The sequence below is a fragment of the Mustela lutreola genome, chromosome 6 (assembly GCF_030435805.1).
Source record: "Mustela lutreola isolate mMusLut2 chromosome 6, mMusLut2.pri, whole genome shotgun sequence".
In the NCBI taxonomy this organism is placed as follows: Eukaryota; Metazoa; Chordata; class Mammalia; order Carnivora; family Mustelidae; genus Mustela; species Mustela lutreola.
In genome coordinates, this window is record NC_081295.1 from 117,926,678 (window position 1) to 117,947,796 (window position 21,119).

General features: G+C 36.0%; 1 protein-coding gene across 1 annotated transcript in view; it reads left to right on the plus strand.

Annotated features, from left to right (window-relative positions):
* The window catches only part of SRPK1 (SRSF protein kinase 1), an 81,553-nt gene that overhangs the window by 24,898 nt on the left and 35,536 nt on the right, over positions 1-21,119 (plus strand). Inside the window, 2 exon segments of the mRNA XM_059178500.1 lie at positions 18,950-19,068; positions 20,592-20,700. Coding sequence (XP_059034483.1) covers positions 18,950-19,068; positions 20,592-20,700 — 228 coding nt within the window.

Consider the following 21,119-nt stretch of genomic DNA (forward strand, 5'->3'; position numbering starts at 1 on the left):
TCCCCAATGTCCATCACCCAGCCACCCCATCTTGAATCACTATTTGTAATGAAGTTTAACCATATGGCTATTGGAATCTAGTTTTTGAATAATTTTTAAGGTAAAACCTTGTTACAGTGTAAATCCCTTTGATTAATTAGAAAATACTAATACTTTAAATAAATATAACCTGATGGCTTTTTCTGTCCCCCAAATGGGAGAGCAAATTTTGATTTTGTTGCAGGTTTTCTCCTCCAGGACTACTGTTTTCAGTAGTGTGTAAAGAAGAGACAGGAATTAATAAGCTTTATTTCTGGATCAGTGATGCAGTTTTGTCCTGTATTCCCATACAGTTTGGTAAAACACTCAAAATAACTTTTCCTTCATTATGTATATACCCATTACATAAAGCAGTGGTGGAGCTTAATATCCTTGTATTTTGAATTAGACTGAAACAAGCAAACTTGGTCTTTTGCTATCACTAATTTGAAAAGTAGATATGTGTGAGCTTTTAAGGTTGATGTTTTTGTTGTTTAAAATCTATTGCTTCTTTTAAATCTGATCCTTCTTTGAAGAGGGGAGATCGTAACATGGTCTATGAGTTGAAATTTGTAATGGTATGATAAATTAGCTTTTTTAAAAGAAGACAGTAATGGGATGCCTGGGTGGCTCAGTTGGTTAACCGTTTGCCTTCAGCTCAGGTCATGATCCCAGGGTTCTGGGATTTAATCCGGCATCAGGTTCCTTGCTCACAGGGAACCTGCTTTTCTCTTTGCCTGCCACTCCCCCTGCTTGTGCTCTCTCTGGCTTTCCTTCTCTGACAAGTAAATAAATAAGATCTTTTAAAAAAAAAAAAAAAAGACGACGACCATAATGTATACTTTAGAAGTTCATTACACAGAAACATTTTTTTAAATAGTAAACATTTAAAATGGAATGTATTGATTAGGGAGTACAAATAGATAATCTTTTCAGCAATTAAATTTTTTATGTTAAATGAACAAATTGGAAATCAGATTTTACATAAATGGTGATTTTAAACAGCCAGTAAACTTACTTAGTCCTCTCTTGTTGGATGTTTAGGTTTCTAGTTTGTTCCATAAGGAATTATGTCTTTCAGTATTAAAAAATAAATATAGAATGGAAGCCTATTGCATAAAAGCTATTCAGTCTTCTGTCCTACACTTTCCCCAGTCGTGGGCCTACTTCCTTAAATCAACCATTTTGACTGTTTCTTCGTAGTTGGTTGTTTTGTTTTATTGAGATAAAATTGACAGTAACATATTCATTTCATATTCTTTTGTTTAATGCCTGTATCCATCATGCTTATTGCTGTTTCTTGATTGATTGGCTTTAGCTATTACCACCAATTTGTGCTTGATTAAAGAAGATTTAATTCACTTGTCCCACCTCTACTCTCCCCTTTCCTACAACAGAGCTGTACAATCTTACACAATCTAAATTTAGACCATTTTCACCACCCCTGTACCCTCCCCTACTGAAAACAAACATACAAACAAACAAACTCATTAGCAGTCGCCATTATACCCTTACCCCAGATTCTGTAACTAATCTACTTTCTGTCTGTGAATTTGCCTATTGTGGACATTTCATGTAAAGGAAATAATATAATATGTGGTCTTTTGTGGCTGACTTCTTTCACCTAGTATAATGTTTTTAAGGTTCATTCATGTTGTAAGTTACTTCCTTTTTTATGGCTGAATAGTATTCCATCATATGGATATCTTTTATTTATCCACTCATCAGTTGATGAACATTGGGGTTGTTTCCACTTTTGGACTATTATAATTAATGCTGTTGTGAACCCTGGCGTATGGTTTTGTGTGGGGGCATATGTTTTCATTTCTCTTGGATATAGACCTTGAAGTAGAATTATTAGATCAAATAGTAACTCTAATATTTAACATTTTGAGAAACTGACAAACTCTTTTCCAAAGTGTTTGTAATATTTTGCACTTCCATGAGCAATATAGTATTCCAGTTTCTCCAAATGCTCAACAACACTTGTTATTTCTTAACTTTTTCATAATAGCCTTCCTAGCAGGTGTGAGGTGGTATCTCATTAGGGTTTTGATTTGTATTTTCCTGATGTTCAGCATCTTTTCCTGTACCTGTTGACTATCAGTATTATCTTCTTTGGGAAAATGCCTGTTCAGATCTTCTGTGCCCATTTTCAAAAGGAATTTTGTTTTCTCCCTTTTGAGTCTTTGGAATTCCTTAGTATTTTAGATATTGGCCCCTTATCAGATAAGTGATTTCAAATTTTTCCTCCCATTCTATAGCTTACCTTTGATTTTCCTTCTCTCTGTAGTAGCTTTTTAATGTATGATGTAGTCCCACTTATTTATTTTTTAAAAACTTTTGTATTTGCTTTGGTTGTCACATTCAAAAAATTATGAAAACTTTTGTCCAGGAGTTTACCACCTATGTTTTCTTTTAGGAGTTTGATGTTTCTGGTCTTAATGTTTAAGTGTGTATGGTATAAGATAGTGGTCCAGTTTCATTCTTCTGCCTATGGCTGTTCGTTTTCCTAGCATTACTTCTTTTTTTTTTTTTTTAAGATTTTATTTATTTATTTGACTGTCAGAGATTACAAGTAGGCAGAGAGGCAGGCAGAGGGAGAGAGGAGGAAGCAGGCCCCCTGCCGAGCAGAGAGCCAGATGGAGGGCTCGATCCCAGGACCCTGGGACCATGACCTGGGCCGAAGGCAGAGGCTTTAACCCACTGAGCCACCCAGGCGCCCCCCCCCCCCCAGCACTATTTCTTGAAGAGACTGTCCTTTCCCATTTCTTGAAGAGACTGTCCTTTCTCCTTGTCCTTTTTATGCTAGTACCATACAGGGTTTTGTTTTTGTTTTGAGAAAGAGCTGTAGCGAGCAGGGGGAGCAGAGGAAGAAGGAAAGAGGTTTTTTGTTTTTGTTGTTTTTAAGATTTTATATATTCATTTGACAGAGAGAGACACAGTGAAAGAGGGAACACAAGCAGGGAAAGTGGGAGAGGGAGAAGCAGGCTCCCCGCTGAGCAGGGAGCCTGATGCAGGACTTGATCCCAGGACCCCAGGATCATGACCTGAGCCGAAGGCAGATGCTTAACGACTGAGCCTCCCAGGCGCCCCGAGGAGAGAGAATCTTAAGCAGGCTCCACACTCAGTGCAGAGCCCAGTGTGGGACTCGATCTCACAACCCTGAGATCATGACCTGAGTTAAAATCAAGAGTTGGACGCTTAACTGAGTCACCCAGGCATCCCTAGTAACACTCTGTTTTAACTACTATAGCTTTATAATGTAGTTTAAAATTAGGGAGCATGATACTTCCAGCTTTGTTCTTCTTTCTCAAGATTCTTTGGTTATTTAGATTATTTTTTATGGTTCCACACAATTTGTACACTTAATTTGTTCTATTTCTTTGAAAAATGCTTTTGGACTTTTCATGGGAATTACATTGAATGTGCAGATTGCTGTAGGTAGTATGGACATTTTAATACTGATTCTTCCACTCCATGAAGAAGGACTGTCTTCCATTTACTTGTGTGGTTTTTTGTTTGTTTGTTTGTTTGTTTCCATTAATGTTTTATAGTTTTCAGTACACAGGCATTTCACCTCCTTGGTTTATTCCTAGGCATTTTATTCTTTTTGATATAGTTGTAAATGGCATCATTTTCTTAATTTCTCTTTCTGATAGTTCACTAGAATATAGAGAGACAACCAGTTTTTATGTGTTGATTCTGTATTCTGCTACTGAACTGAACTTCTTAGTTCTAACAGTTTTTTGGTGGCATCTGCAAACAGTGACAGTTTCACTTACTCCTTTCCAATTTGGATGGCTTTTTATTTTTTTCTTACCTAATTGCTCTGGCTAAGACATCCAGTAGTCTATTGAATACAATGTTTGCTGTGGGCTGTGTCATATATGGCCTTTATTATGTTAAGGTATTTTCTCTTTATACCTACTTTGCTGAGAATTTGTATCATAAATGGATGTTAAATTTTGTTAAATCTTTTTCTTTATCAAGGTGATCATAAGACTTTTATCCTTCATTTTGTTAATGTGTATCGTGTTGACTGATTTGTGAATGTTGAACTATCCTTGCATCCCCAGAATAAGTTCTGCTTGATTGTGGGAACAATCCTTTAATGTATTGTTGAATTTGGTTTGCTAATATTTTGTGAGGATTTTTGCATTTATGTTTATTGGGGATAGTAGCCTGTAATTTTCCTTTCTTGTAGTATCCTTGTCTGGTTTTGGTATCAGGGTAAGTCTGGCCTCATAAAATGGATTCACAAGAGTTCCCCCCTCTTCTGTTTTTTTGGAGGAATTTGAGAAGAATTGGTATTGTTCTTTGACTTTTTGGTAGAATTTACCTGTGGACCCGTTTGGTTTTTTGTTTGTTGGGAGATTTTTGATTACTGATTCAATCTCCTTACTAGCTATTGGTCTGTTCAGGTTTTCTATTTTCTTCATGATTCAGGATTGGTAGGTTGTATGTTTCCAGCAATTTATCAGTTTCTTTAGGTTGTCCAGTTTATTAGCATATAGTTGTTCATAGTAGTCTCTTAACTATCTTTTATATTTTTGTAGCACAGTTGTGACATCTTTTTCATTTTTTATTTTATTTGTTACCTTTCTTTTTTTCTCAGTCCAGTTAAAGGCTTTTGTCATTGATCTTCTCTATTGTCTTTTTAGTCTATATAATTTCTGCTCTAGTTTTTGTTATTTCCTTCCTTGTACTAACTTTGGGCTTTGTTTTTCTTTTTCTAGTTCCTTGAAGTGTAAAGTTACGTTGTTTGAGACTTTTCTTGTTTCTTAAGGTAGGCATTTATCACTATAATCTTCCCTCTTAGAAGCACTTTTGCTGCATCCCATAAATTTTGGTACATTTCAGTTTTCATTTGTCTAAAGGTATTTTTTATTTCTCTTCAATTTCTTTGATTCATTGGTTGTGCAGTAGCATGTTTAATCTCTATTTTCTAGTTTTCTTGTAATTTATTTCTGGTTTCATACCATTGTGCTCAGAAAAGATGCTTGATATGATTTCAGGCTTTTTAAATTTATTAATATTGTTTTGTGAATATATGATCTATTTTAGGGACGCCTGGGTGGCTCAGTTGGTTAAGCAGCTGCCTTCGGCTCAGGTCATGATCCCAACGTCCTGGGATCAAGTCCCACATCGGGCTCCTTGCTTAGAAGGGAGCCTGCTTCTCCCTCTGCCTCTGCCTGCCATTCTGTCTGCCTGTGCTCGCTCTCTCCCACTCTCTCTCTGATAAATAAATAAAATCTTTAAAATATATATATATATATATATATATATATATATATATATATGATCTATTTTAGAGAATGTTGCATGTACACTTGAGAAGAGTGTGTATTTTGTTGCCTTTGGGTGGAATATTCTGTATGTACATGTTAAGTCCATCTGGTCTAATGAGTCTTTTAAGGCCATGGTTACCTGATTGATTTTCTGTCTGAATGATCTGTCCATTGATGTAAGTGGGATATTAAAATTCCCTATTGGCTTTTTTTTTCTCCATTGAAGTCTGTTAATACATTTAGGTACTCCTATGTTAGGTACATAAATATTTACAAATGTTATATCCCCTTGTTGGATTTACCCCTTTATTTACAATGCCATATTTTCTTTTATTATAGTCTTTGTTTGTAAGTCTGGTTTTTTTTTTTCTGGTAAAAGGATACCTACTCCAGCTTTCTTTGGGTTTCCATTTGCATGGAATACCTTTCCATACTTTCACTTCAGTCTCTGTGTGCCCTTATATCTGAAGTGAGTCTTTTGTAGGCCACATATAGATGGGTCTCGTCTTTTTTATCCCTTTAGCCATTCTGTGTCATTTGATTGGAGCATTTCCTCCATTTACATTTAAATTTATTTTTGATAGTTATGTACTTATTGTTAATTGTTTACTGACTCTTTTGCAGTTTCTTTTTTGTCAGTTCTTTTCTTGCTGTCTTCCTTTGTGATTTGATGACTTTATTGAGTGGTATAATTATATATTCCTTTCTCCTTACTTTTTTGTATACACTATAGATTTTTGTTTTATGGTTACCATGAGGCTTACATGTAACAATTTATATCTAATAATCTATTTTAAGTTACTGAAAGCTTAAGTTTGAGCCCATTCTAAAGCTTAACATTTTTACTCTCCCCCATATTTTGTTTTTGATGTCACATTTTATTGTGTATCCCTTAATTAATCAACATAATCCTAGTTATTTTTTACTGCTTTTGTCTTTTAACCTCCATCTAGCTTTATACGCAATTAATCCTTTTCTTTTGCAATATATTTACCTTTCCAGTGATACACAATCTTTCATATGACTTCTTTTTGCTAATTAGTGCCTTTTCTTTTCAGCTTAAAGAAGTCTCTTTAACATTTCTTGTAAGGCTGGTTTAATGATGATGAACTGGAAAACTCTATCTTTCCTTCAATACTGAATGATAACTGCTGGGTAGGGTACTCTTGGCTGGAAGTTTTTTTTGTTTTGTTTTTTATTTCAGTACTTTATATTGTGCTGTTCCTTTCTGGCCTGCAGGGTTTCTGCTGAACAGGTTTCCTTTGCATATTATGAGTTATTTTTCTTCTGCTGTTTTAAATTTTCTCCTTGTCTTCAACTTTATAGATTTTTAGAAAATATATATTTTATTTGAGAGAGAGTGTGAGAGAGAGAGACCATGAAAAAGGGAGCACAAGCTGGGTGAAGAGCAGAGGGAGAAGTAGACTCCCCACTCCCACTCAGCAGGGAGCCTGACATGGGGCTTGATCCCAGGACCTTGGGATCATGACCTGAGCTGAAGACAAATGCTTAACTGACTGAGCCACCCAGCACTCCAAGTTTTGAGATTTTAGTTATGTGGCTTGGTGTGGCTGTCTTTGGATTCATCTTTTTTGGAAATCTTTTGGCTTCCTAAATCTGGATGTCTGTTTCTTCCCCCACGTTAGAGAAGTTTTCACCCATTGTTTCTTCAAACAAGATATCTGTCTTTTTCTCTCTCTTTCAAACTTCTGGGACTCCTCTAATGCAAATGTTAGTCCATTTGATGTCCCACAAGCCCCTTAGTCTGTCTTCAGTTTTTTTTTTTCCTGCTGTCTTTCACTGTCTTAACCTTGATTAAGTTGATTGATCCTTCCTTCTGCTTCATCTAGTCTGCCTGTTGGATCTAGTGTATTTTTCAGGTCAGTTACTATATTCTTCAGCTCTGGGACTTCTCTTTGGTACTTTTTTAGTATTTCCAGTCTCTCTTAAAGTTCTCACTGCATTCATCCATTCCTCTCCCAGGTTGTTGAACATCTGTATGACTGTTGTTTTGAACTTATCTCTGTTATTAAGGTCTATTTTTCTGAGGTTTTATCTTGTTTTTTCGTTTGGAATATATTCCTCTGTTTCATCATTTTGCTTCGTTCTCTCTTGGTCGGTTGGAAACAACCACCTCTCCAAGTCTTGAAGGAGTGGCCTAATGTAGGATATGAACCTTGTTGCTTAACCCTGCCCCAACTCTTTGTTGTCTTTCAAACATTTGTCCAAACAGCCTATTATATTTTTAATAGATCCTAGTAGTTGAGAGTATGCTAAACTATTTTTAATAGCTCCAGTAGTTGAGGGTAACCCTGAGGGCAGGATTTAAGCATCTAGAATCAGGCTCTTTGGAAACCAGACCCTTAGGCAGCAGTTTTTAAGTGTGTGCACATGAATATATTCCTGTGGGACCACAAGCATAATAAGTCTCACTGGTAAGACAATTTGACAGTGTCACCTGGGCAGCAGTTGCAAAAATTAGGCCTCCAGATGAGTGTATAATCTCTTTTCTGGGAGATACTGGCGACCTGGAACATGGCAGAAGAGTTTCAAGAGGCGCCCACAGCTGTGTTCCTTGAGAGCAGTTCCATAGTCTATTAAATGTGTGCCATACCTGAAGCCCACCCCTCAGACTGAAACTCCTAGACAGCCAACAGGCCTTCACAGAAAGACTGGGGGTTGTGCCTTGATATACAGTCTACACAGTGCCCTGGAGGTAGCTTCCTGCCAGGACTCATCTCTTTGATTGCCACACTGGCCACCAGAACCCAGAGGACAACAGCTGCAAAAACAGGGGCACCAACTGCATGCAAAATTCCCCTCTAGGAGGCCAGTGCTCCAGAGCATGGCAGGAAAGTGCATTAGTGGTGCCCATCCTCTTGAAGTCTCTGGAAAGGACTAGAGTCAACCCCTAGATTCATGTTTAATTATGTTGATTTTGAAAGTAGAAAATCCGTAATCTATTAATAACTTACATTACTTTAACTATTATACCTGTAATTATATATACTTTTTTGTTTGGCTTTTGGTGGTTTTCTGGAATTTTTATTATTTTTCCCCTTTGTGTCATTTTCTTTTACCATGTATCTCCAATATCTTGAGTATACTTTCTTGTCTGTGTGTTTTCCCTGAGACCTCCCTCTTAGAGCCCTCCAGCCTCTCACTGTAGAGTAATCTCAGAGTAAATGCATTTTAGGGCTTTTTAAATTATTATTACAGTATAGTTAACATACACAGCGTCAATTAGTTTCAGGTGCACAATATAGTGATTTAGCAATTCCATACATGACCCATTGTTCATCACAAGTGCACTCCTTAGTTGCCATAGGTTTTCTTCACATTTGTTCTCTTGGAACTTTTTTTTTCTGTCATCTCTCCTGGATTCACTGTTTACTTGGATCTCATGTTTTCTTTCTTTAACCTTTTGTTTCCTGTCCTCAAGCAACTTCTTTAGAAAAGGTGAATGATAAATAAGTTCTATATCCTTCTATATTTAAAAGACTGCCCTCAAATCTATTCGAAGCTACATTGGGTAAAACAAAAAAAGTTATTTTCCTCAGAATTTAGAAGTCATTGCTTCATTGTCTTTTCGTATGCTGGATTTCTAATGAGACATTTGATGCCAGTGTGATTATTATTCTTTTAAATCTTTTTTTTTTGCCCCCTAGAAGCTGTTAGGACCTTAATACTGGATACTGAAATTTCCCCAATAATATATCTATATGTTGGCAAGAGTAATCCTGTTTAGCACCACAAGGGGCTGTTTTGAGTTAAATGGAGATTCTGTTTAATCCCCAGACATTTCTTGTATTCCTTAATAATATCCTCCCATCCAAACAGAGCTCTCTTATTTTGCCATTCCCGTTATTCAGATGTTGGACCTCTTGAATTGATTGTCTCTGACCTCTTTTTGGTGCATCTATCATCTCCATAGGTGATTCCCGCACCCCCCCCCCCAACATTTAGAAAACTGTTTATATTCCAGAGCTTCTTTCCCATATTACTTACCTTTTAGAGCACTTTATTCCATTTTGAAGTTAATATCACTTAAGATATTAAATCTCTCTATTCATATAAATTATGGTTGACCCTTGAAAAACAAATGGGATGTCAACCCCAACAAAGTGAAAAATCCATGTATGTTTTGAATGCCCAAAAATTCAACTACTAAAAGCTTGCTGAAGCCTCACCTTGCTGGTAACATAGTTCATTAACACATATTTTGTATGTTGTATGTGTTACATACTGTATTCTTTTAACAAAGTAAGCTAGAGAAAAGAAAATATTACTAAGAAAATCATAAGGAAGAGAAAGTACATTTTACAGAACTATGCTGTATTTATTATCAAAAAATTTGCATATAACTAGTCCCATGTAGTTCAAACCCATGTTGTTCAATGGTCAGGTGTAGTTTTATTTATTTATTTAAAAAATTTTTTTTAGAGTTCTATCTATTTAGTTGAGAAAGAAAGAGAATGAGCAGGGAAGAGGGACAGAGAGAAAGGGAGAGAAGCAGACTCCTGCTGAGCAGGGAGCCCAACATGGGGCTCAACCCCAGGACCTGGAGATCATGACCTGAGCTGAAGGCAGACACTTAACCAACTGAGCCACCCAGGCACGCCCAACTGTAGTTTTAAAAATTGTGATCTTCCTGGGGCATCCAGGTAGCTCAGTTAGTTGGGTGCCTGACTCTTGGTTTCAGCTCAGATCATGATCTCAGAGTTCTAAGATCAAACCCTTTGTTGAGTTCCCAGCTCAGCAGAGTCTGCTTCCCCTTGTTCTCCCTCTGTCCCTCCCTAATCCCAACCCCCTGCTCATGCATTGTGCTCTTGCATGCTCGCTCTCTCTCGCTCGCTCTCTCTCTCTGAATGAATGAATGAATGAATGAATGAATGAAAACTTTTTTTTTTTTTATGTGTTCTTCCTGAATGCACTTCTCTCAGATCAGTTTTCCAATTGTTTATCTTGGTCTCTATCATTAGGGGTTGGAGGCTTTTCTCAAATGTTTGCTAATACTTGGTCAGCTTTTCATTTTTATGAGATGAGCCATTAGAGAACTGATTGAAAGCCTTGTGTCCGAGCAAGGATTTTTCTTTTAAGATGAGTAAGTAGAGAGTCATCCATGGTTCTGGGTACCTGAATCTGGAGAACTTTACTCTGGAGTACCAGCATCCACACTGACAGCTTTTGTTATTCCATTTGTGTTCATTTTCTTTAGAGAATAGCCCTATAGGGTAAATGCCAGACTATCTACTTTGCTGTGTTAGGGTGTCAAAGTTATTTTACAAACCTTCAGTTAATCTCTTTATTTGTCCCTCATCTCTTACCTGCATTCCTTCATACCTGTATCTATCATTTAATCAGGTATCACAGGTTGGCTATCTCCCTCTATCACTATAGCTCACTATAGCTCACCCTACCTTTGTGTTTCTGGGTTGCCAGGACATTGCTCTTTCTGTCTCCTCCACATGGTTTTAGATTTATAACCTTATTCCTTTATTTAGTTTTGTTGGCTTTGAGCAGGAAGATGATATAAATAGTTGTGCAGTCCATCATCTTAAAGTGTGTCCCTAGTTTTTGGCTATAATAAATGCAGTGATAACCATTATTATGCCCAAGTCTTTGTCCATATATATCTTAATTTCTTTCACAAATTTTTAAAGCTTTTTAATTTTAAAATAGGGGTGCCTGGGTGGCTAAGTCGTTGGGCATCTACCTTTTTGGCTCAGGGCATAGTACCAGGTCCTGGGATGGAGCTTTGCAGCCAAGCAAGGAGCCTGCTTCTCCCTCTTCCACCCCCCCTTCTTGTGTTCCCTTTCTTGCTGTTTCTCCCTCTGTCAAGTAAATAAATAAAACCTTTTTTAAAAAAAATAAAAATAGGGACGCCTGGGTGGCTCAGTTGGTTGGAGGACTGCCTTCGGCTCAGGTCATGATCCTGGAGTCCCGGGATCGAGTCCCGCATTGGGCTCCCAGCTCCATGGGGAGTCTGCTTCTCTCTCTGACCTTCTCCTCGTTCAAGCTCTCTCTCACTGTCTCTCTCTCAAGTAAATAAATAAAAAAAATAAATAAATAAAAAAATAAAAATAAAAATAAATCTTTTTATTATTTATTTATTTGTCAGAGAGAGAGAGATCACAAGTAGGCAGAGAGGCAGGCAGAGAGAGAGGGGGAAGCAGGCTCCCTGCTCAACAGAGAGCCCGATGCTGGGCCTGAGATCATGACCTGAGCTGAAGGCAGAGGCTTAACCCACTGAACCACCCAGGCGCCCCTAAAAATAATAAATCTTAAAATAATTGCAGGTTTGCAGGAAGTTGCAAAGATAATATAAGGAGGTTCTAGTTTCCCCCAATAGTTGCTTCTTATGCAACTATATCAAAACTAGGAAGTTGACATTGGTATAAAGTGTGTGTTTATCTTAATTTATAGGATAAGTATTTAGAAGTGAAATAATTTAAAATTGTTGTGATTATTGCCTAATTATGTTTATGTATGTGTCTTATTTAGAATGCTTCTTGTTAAAAGTACCCAAATTCAAACTCACTTAGGCTGTATCCAGAGGGATTAATAGGTAGGGAGTTGTCTGTAAACCCTGGAGTTACATTCAGTGCCCATTTTCCTCCACCATTAGCCAATAAATAACTTTGCTTTATTTTTCTTTATTTTGACTTCATTCTCAGAATTCTCTCCCTACTTGGCAGCAATAAACATTGGACAACTCCTTGGCTCTTAGTGCTTAAGATTTCAGAAATAGAGCTCCCAGCAGCCATCATTTCCCCCTCAAAAGGATCCTAGATCTTGCTTGGATCATGTGTCCACCCCTGTAGAGAGAGAGGGTGGGTAGGGCCATATGATTGCAGCCTTGGCAATTGTAGAGGGTCATTCCCTAAAAGGAAATGATGCTGGATAGAAGATGAAGCAGAGTATGAAAGTGGCAGTCCTATCATTGCACACTTACTAACCTAACAATGAGTTGTATCTTTTTTAAATTTTTATCTATTTTTTTAAGTGATGTGAATATTTCATGAGTAACAGTTTTTGTTTCATAATTGGTATATTCATAGTTACAAATTTTTCTCAAGTGAAATTGTCACAGATTTTAACATGTAATATGCCAATTTCTAAATACTTTGAAGTTTTATTTAATTTTTTAAAGATTTTATTTATTTATTTATTTGAGAGAGAGCAAGCAGGGCGAGGGACAGAGGGAAAACCAGACTCCCTGTTGAGCAGGGAACTCAATGCAGGGCTCAACCTGGGACTCAGGGATCATGACCTGAGCCAGTCAGATGCTTTGCCGACTGAGCCACCCAGGCAGCCCTACTTTGAAATTTTAAATTTCATTTCCTCTTTAAATCAAGAGCTAAGATATTTTTATTATATTTTACGGTATGCCCATTTTCGGGATCTTATTTTTGGATGTTTGGGAAGACCAAATATAAAGTTCACATGTAAGTATATCAGTTTAATATGTAAAGTTATAATATAGTTGGTGCCCATTTGTACTCCTCCTTGATCAAATCCCTATATTGTAGCTCCACTGTAGAATTTGTAGTTACCCTGAATTTGTTCTTTTTTTTCTTGTTTTAATCACTTTTTTCCCTCAGCTTTTTTTGAGATACAATTGACCTATAATATTGCGTAAGTTTAAACTGTACAACATAGTTACTTGATATATTTATATTGCAATATTATTGCCATTGTAGCATTAGCTAACATCTGTTGTGTCAGGTGATTATCATTTCTTCTAGTGGTGGGGACAATTAAGATCTAGTCTCAGGGGTCACCTGGGTGGCTCGGTGGGTTAAAGCCTCTGCCTTTGGCTCAGGTCGTGATCCCAGGGTCCTGGGATCAAGCCCTGCATCGGCCTCTCTGCTCGGCGGGGAGCCTGCTTCCCCCTCTCTCTCTGCCTGCCTCTCTGCCTACTTGTGAGCTCTCTCTCGCTCTCTCGCTCTCTCTCTCTCTCTCTCTGTCAAATAAATAAATTAATTAAATCTTTAAAAAAAAAAAAAAAAAAAAAAAAACTAGTCTCAGGGCACCTGGCTGGCTCAGTCCTAGAACATGGGAATCTTGATCTCAGGGCCATGAGTTCAAGCCCCATGCTGGTCTAGTTTACTTTTTTAAAAAAAAAAAAAAAAAAAAAAAAAGCATACTTAAATGTTTTAAATTTTAAAAAAAGATCTTGTCTAGAGGTGCCTGGATGGCTCATTTGGTTAAGCTTCCAACTCTTGATTTTGACTCAGGTCATGATCGCAGGGTCGTGGGATTGAGCCCTTTGTCAGGGTCAGCACAGTCTGAGAGTCTCTCCCTCTGCTCCTTGTCCTGCTCATGTGTTCCCTCTCAAATAATAAATGGATAAACCTTTTAAAAAGAAAAAAGATCTAGTTTCAGAAAGTTTAATGTTTGGGGACACCTCGCTGGCTCAGTCAGAGGAACATGGTGCTCTTGATCTCAGGGTGATGAGTTCAAGTCATACATTGGCTGCAGATGTTACATAAATAAACTTTTTTTTTTTTTTTTTAAAGAAAGTTTAATGTGTGTAATACAGTTTTGTTCTCTGTAATCACTCTACTATGTATTAGATCTCTACTAGTTGCAGGTCTTTATTTCCTTATATTGGCCATTTTGTGTGTGTTTTAAATTTGGTTAAAGTGATATATGTATTCTGCATCTTGCTATTTTCACTTCATCTTGTTTGTGCAATTAATTCATGCTGTTTTATGAGTGTAATTCATTCATTTTGTTGGATATAATATTTTATTATATCAAAATACCATGACTTATCCTTTCTCTTCTTGATGGACATTTAGTTTCCTGCTTAATGTTATTACAGATGGTGCTGCTGTAAACATACTCACCTGTGCTGCTTTTGGGGTGTTCATAGCAGTGTGACTCATAATAGTCAGTAATAGTCAAAAAATGGGAACAACTCAAATGCCCATCAGTTGATGAATGGGTAAATGAAATGTGATCTATCCATATAATGGAATATTATTCATAAAAAGTAATGAAGTACTGATACATCCCACAACATGGGTAAACCTAGGAAAACATTATGCTGTGTGAAAGAAGTCAGTCATAAAAGACCATATATTGAGTGGTTCCACATGAAATGTCCAAAAAGTCATATTCATAGACACAGAATGTAGATTAGTGGTTTCCAGAGTCTAAGGGAAGAATATAATGGTGAGTTACTGCTAATTGGCTTGGTTTTTTTGTGGGAGTGATAAAAATGTTCTAAATTAAGATTGTGGTAATACAAGTCTGTGAATATACTAAAACCACTGAATTATATGCTTTAGATTAGTGATCTTATGGGATGTGAATGATATCTCCCTAAAGAAGTTAAAAATAATTTCTAGGTCACTGTTTTTCAAACCAACCTTCTAGTAGGTTATAAACCAAGTTAGTTGGTTAGTAATAGACTTTGTAAAAAAAAAAAAAAAGAGAGAGAGAGAAAGTGTATAAGTAAAGTATAAGTAAAAACTCATAAGTAGCATATTCTTTATGGCAATTATAAATATAAATATAATATAAATATGAATTATATAGTATTTGCTCACAAAAGACAGTAGTTTTGGCACTTGGGTTTTATTATTTATTTGGCCGATTAGAGACTGAGGTAACGGATGCTTAGAAATGAGGATTATACCAGAAATGGAATCTAAATTGAAAAGATCCTCAGAAATAAGGGGGAATACCCTGACAAATACAGTTTTTATCTGTTTTTACTCCTTCTGTGTTAAGCCTTGCTTGGAAATATAAGAGGAACAAAACTGCCAAACTTTTCCACTACTTTCTGCCTTGCTCACTCACAGATTTTTGCCTTGGCTTCATTCTGTACCCTTGTCAAGTACATTCCTATTTCTAACAGTACCTCTGTTTGGATCAAGTTATCTCCTCTGAAATCATGCTGCTATTAAAATTTGATCCATTGTCGATTTCAATTTCTATGAGATTTTGTAGATGTACTGGGTTTAATCTTATATGCTTTGAGAGCTTTAAAGTGCTGGCATAATTTTTTCCTTGTGAACATGAATAGCCGAATTTTGAGACCGGAAGTGTAGGTATTAAGAATTTCAAAGCACAGACTGAAACTATTTTAGAACTCCCCTTTTTTGTTCTAAGAAGAATGGGTTTTAGTTCCTAATATTAATAAGCTGAAATTTCTTTCTGTAGCTTTTCTGTCAATTCTTTACTCTTAACACCCATTGTCAGTGGAAATTAAAGTGATTTTGAATTCTTTAATCATATCGCCATATTATCCTCATTATCTACTAGTAACTGTCTCTGTTTCCTCAGAATTTCTCTTTTCTTTCTTTTTTTGTTTCAGTTGTTCGATGTTACATAAGTATGGCATTAGTAAAACATTGGTAGTTTGAGAAAGCCAAGATGATGATACAGGATCAGAAGGAAACTTTAATTAGTATCCTTAAGGTAAAAGATAGTGCCTCATTGAAACTAAGCAGGAGTTTGTAAAAAAGGAACATTCAGGAGCAAAAATGGGGCACCTGGCTGGCTCAGTTGGTAGAGCATATGATTCTTACCCTCAGGGTTATGAGTTAAAGCCTGTGTTGAGCATAGAATTTATTTTTTTAAAAAGTGTAAGAAATTTAAAATATGGTAGAAATGTAATAGATAACACAAGTTAGATAAATCTAAAAAGTAGAACAGCAACAGAATCTAAGGAGATAGAAAATGTAAGAAAATTAATGTAGTGAGTCAGAAGGTCCAGTGTCTGAAAAAACATGTTCCAAAGAGAACAGACAAAATGAAGAAGATTAAATTTACATTGAAATACAGGAAATTTTCTCAGAACTGAATGAATCCTTGTCTTGCAAGTAATTACATAGAAAGTACTTAGCAAGCTGGATTTTGAAAAAGCCATTCAGGAAATTTCAGAACATGGGAATTAAAGAGAAAATCTTTAAAAAACACTGAGGGAGAAAAACAAGCCCTGTTTGGAAGACTCAAGAAATCAGAAGGCAGGGGTGCCTGGGTGGCCTAGTGAGTTAAGCCTCTGCCTACGGCTCAGGTCATGATCCTCAGGGTTCTGGGAGGGAGCCTGCTTCCCCCTCTCTCTGCCTACTTGTGATCTTTCTCTCTGTCAAATAAATAAATTAAAATCTTTTTAAAAAGAAATAAAAAGAGAAGAAATCTCAAAAAAATATATAAAAGAAAAAAAGAAATCACAAGGCATTGGTTGGACTTGTCAACAGCAACACTGAAAACTAGAAGGTGACAGAGGATTTACTTTATACCCAGACCAGCAATCATGGGTGAGGATAAAATAATAAGAGAGATCTTAAATTTACCTCCCATGTGCTCATTCTCCAGAAGTTACTAAGAAATGTGTACTATGAAAATGAAGGAGTAAATCACTGTGGACTTGAAGGGACAGGACATCCACCACAGAGAGATGACTGGATATTAAGACATTATATATTTGAAATTAATACTTAAATGTAAATTTAGTATATTTTTTTAAATTACATTTCAGAGTTAAAAAGTAGGATCCCTCCCCGCTTAAGTAATCTTTCTCTATTGTTTTAGAATAACAGGATAGTTTCTTCTGTCCCAACACATGTCAGAGTAGAGACTTGTATTTCAAATTGTGACTTGCAATTCATTATTCAATCTTGAATCCTTTAGGAATTCTACTTAAAGATAAAAAACTCTTCACAAATATATTTGTTTTCAAGAATGTCCAGATCTTTTAAAAATAATTTTTTAATGAATCCCATGATGTTTGTAGAATCCTGATATTTCAGCATTTTTATGTCTGGTTTTCACTATTATATTTCACTGCTTTTCAAAAGTATCAAATTGTAATTTTATTTTTGTAATTTTATTTGTATAAGGTACAAGTCTGAAATTAGAGACTCTGTTTTAGAAATTCATTTTAGTCTTAAATTCAGACTCATATTTCCACATAGGAAAGTGGGCCAGTTCTTTACTAAATAAGTTTCCCAAACACATGTTTTCACTAAAAATGAATGCTTTGAATAGTGTAGTTTATAGCTACTTTTGTATTCCTGGAAGACAAAAAAGTACCCAGAATTGAGGCAGGTTGGAAAGGTCACCAAAAATCTAAATTTGAATCATTAGTTATGCTTGCCAAGGTATTCCCTATGTCTCAGTAGCCCATATAACTGGTTTTGCTATTAAAAATTTTTTTCTGTAAAACTGTGTCTTTTAAAAACAATCTAATGAAACAATGATGAAAAGATAAATAAAATATTGAAAAATAGGGATTAAAATTCCTTTTCCTGCAACTACTGAAAGGAATGTTGTGTACCTGCTTATTTTGCATGAAACTTTATAAAGCAGGCAACTAAGAGGTGTCAACCTGAATACAAATCCAAGCCTTTCTGCCTCTGAACTTTTCAGTGCACAAAAATTTTGATGCAACTAATTGATGGCATGTAGAGAAAGGAATTAGTAAATTTTTTTTATTCATTTTAAGTTGAGAAACCATCTTTCCCTATCAGATAAGCCAAGTTTTCCAAACATGTTAATATTAAGTACCAAAAGCACATACATGGCAGGAAATATAACTCAGTTATAACCTCTTTAGAAAAGTCATAGTTACATAATAATTCTAAAGGCTGTTCATGGCTACAGGCTGGAAAAAAACAGTTTAAAATATTAATTTGTTCAGAATAGAAGTGTTTTAAAATAAAATAATTGTTTCCCAAACTTTAATATTTTAACTTTTTTTTTTACTTTTTTTTTTTAATTTGACAGTAATCACAAGTAGGCAGAAAGGCAGGCAGAGAAAGAAGGGGAAGCAGGCTCCCTGCTGAGCAGAGAGCCCGATGCGGGGCTTGATCCCAGGACCCTGGGATCATGACCTGAGCTGAAGGCAGAGGCTTTAACCCACTGAGCCACCCAGGTGCCCTAACATGTTGTTTTTATAAATAGGGAGAATGTTTCTATCCTTCCCTGGTGGTTTAACTTCAGGGAAATAATTCTGAATATAGAATAAAGATTATCCAAAAATATTCATCAGCTTTATTTTTAGTGGTAAAAAATTAGAAACAAGTTAAATGTCCAACTGAGCAGAATATGCCAAAGTAAGTGGTGATATGGCTAAGGAAAATATGTAAGATTTAAGAGATGGCATAGGAATGAGGAGAAAACTTTAAAATATAATGGAAAAGCAGGATACTAATTTGTTCATATAGTATGTGATTACAGATACATGTTTTCATAAAAATACAGGAAGATACTGAAAGAAAATATAATAGTTTTATCAGTAATTTGTTTGGATATTGAGTTTAAGTAGTTTTTTCTGTTAAACATCCAACTCTTGGTTTCGGCTTAGGTCATGATCTCGGGGTCATGAGATCCAGCCCTTGTGTCAAGCTGAATATGGAATCTGCTTGAGATTCTCTCTCCTCCCTCTACCCCTCTCACTCATGTGTATTCCCTCTCTCCGTCTCTCTCTCAAATCTTTTTTTAAAAAGGTATTATTTTCCTAACATAAGATAAAGTGATAGCTAATATTTTCTTAGGCCACCAGTAGATAATATTCTGTTTATGTCATCTGTCAAGTAGGGAGACATTTTGATAATAACACTTTCTTAATGTCCTATTTTATTTTGTCCATGTGGAATGAACATGTTTGTATTATTTCTTAGATCTGAAACTCAGCACCGAGGCTCTGCTCCCCACTCTGAAAGTGACCTACCAGAGCAGGAAGAGGAGATTCTGGGGTCTGATGATGATGAGCAGGAAGATCCCAATGATTATTGTAAAGGTAAGGCTTTTCATAAGGAGACACCAAGTAAGATAGGATTCATGTACATGCAGTATCTCACTTAATTATTTGGCCTGAGTGTAAGCTGTTTTGATGTTTTCTGCTCCTTGCATCCTTTACTTGAAGTATAAGAAATAATATTTCCTCTCAGTTCAATTTAATGTATTAAAGCTTGGTTTTATATTAAATCTATTTTTACCCTTTTTTTTCCTTAAAAATGATAGTATGTATTTACCTTAGAAAATTTCAGAAATATATTAAACAAAAAATATAAGCCATTTGTAACACTGTATCACCCAGAAGTAACCAATTTTGAGATTTGGCATATAGACTTTTCAGAAAACCTTTTCATTACTTTTTTCTCATAGTGATGATTGCTAATAGAAGTTAAACTGGAATTACAGATACTTAATAGCAAGTGATATCAGAATGTATCTAACTATCTGGGAGAACCTAGTTTATGTTATTCTCAGCAAGCAAAGATGTAAAAATACCTTGACTCCTGCCACTGTTGGCAGCCTTTTCAGGCTTTCCTTGTTTTGTTGTGTTATGTTGTTTTAGGAAAACAAACTTTTTTTTTTAAGTTAAGTAAATGGAATTCATTGATCTCCCAGGATGTATAAAAATACATCCTGAGACTGCAACTATAAATAGTTTTTATATAAACATGTACATGTTTAGGTAAATCTAGATTTTTGAGGGGCAAGAATATTGTGATACATAATCTTATTTTTGTTTGAGAATGACTTATTTTGGGATGCCTAGGTGGCTCAGTTGATTAAGGGGCTGCCTTCAGCTCAGGTCATAATCCCAACCCTGGGATCAAGTTCTGGGTTGAGCTCCTTGCTTAGCGAAAAGTCTGCTTCTCCCTCTGCCTACTGCTCCCCCTGCTTGTGTACTCACTCTGTCTCTTTCTCTCACACACACAAATAAATAAGTCCTTAAAAAAAATGACTTATTGTTTTGTTGTTGTTGTTGTTTTTAATTTCTTTTCAGCGTAACAGTATTCATTGTTTTTGCAATGACTTATTGTTTTAAGTAACATGGTTGTTCAACAACTTGCTTACTCTAAATCATTAACCTTATTTTCTAAGATTTTTTTTAAAGATTTGCTTATTTTTTTAAACAAAGACTTATTTATTTAGAGACAGAGCTCAAGCGTATGTGTGCGCAGGAGGTGGGGCAGGAGCAGAGGGAGGGCGAGAGAGACTCTCCAGCAAACTGCTGCTGAGTGCAGAGCCCAACACAGGGCTCTATCTCACATCTCAGAACCCCGAGATCATGACTGAGCCAAAATCAAGAGTTGGATGCTTAACCAACTGAGGCACACAGGTGCTCCTAAGAATTTTTTTCATAACATGAGTTCAGTAATACTGTATGGCTGATTTTTTTCTGTTCAATTGATGATGTAGAAGAAACCATTTTTAATTTGATAAGCAGTGTATAGATGTTGGAAAATGGAATGTAAGATATCTTTTTTTACTACTTAAGTGACAATGTTTCTTTCTTATTGTTTCTTCCAGGAGGGTATCATCTTGTGAAAATCGGAGATCTATTCAATGGGAGATACCATGTGATCAGAAAGTTGGGCTGGGGACACTTTTCAACAGTTTGGTTATCATGGGATATTCAGTAAGTTGTAATGATCCTGCAAAAGAATTAGGTGATGCCTGAGAGCTTTCATCTGAATTTCCAGAGATGATCCAGCCTTCAGTCTATCTCTAGACGAATTTCTTGATCAGAATTTTGTTGTTGGTAATCTTTATGTTCTTGGGCAAATTTATCTTTCATCTGGGGAAGAAGAGCCTTGGAGACAAAAGATTGATTCGATTAGTATCCATAAGGCACTTGGAACTTGGAAATTCAAAACATTACAAATACTCAATGAAAGTATGGTATGTAAATTCTTTAGGGTGTTTTTATTTGTTTGTTTACTGGAGTAAGTTTTTAAATGATGTCCTATACCATCCTATGTGAAGTATTTCTTCTTGCTTTTTCTAGGAAAGTGTTAAAGCTTTTAACCTTTTAGCTTTTGACATGCAGATATACAG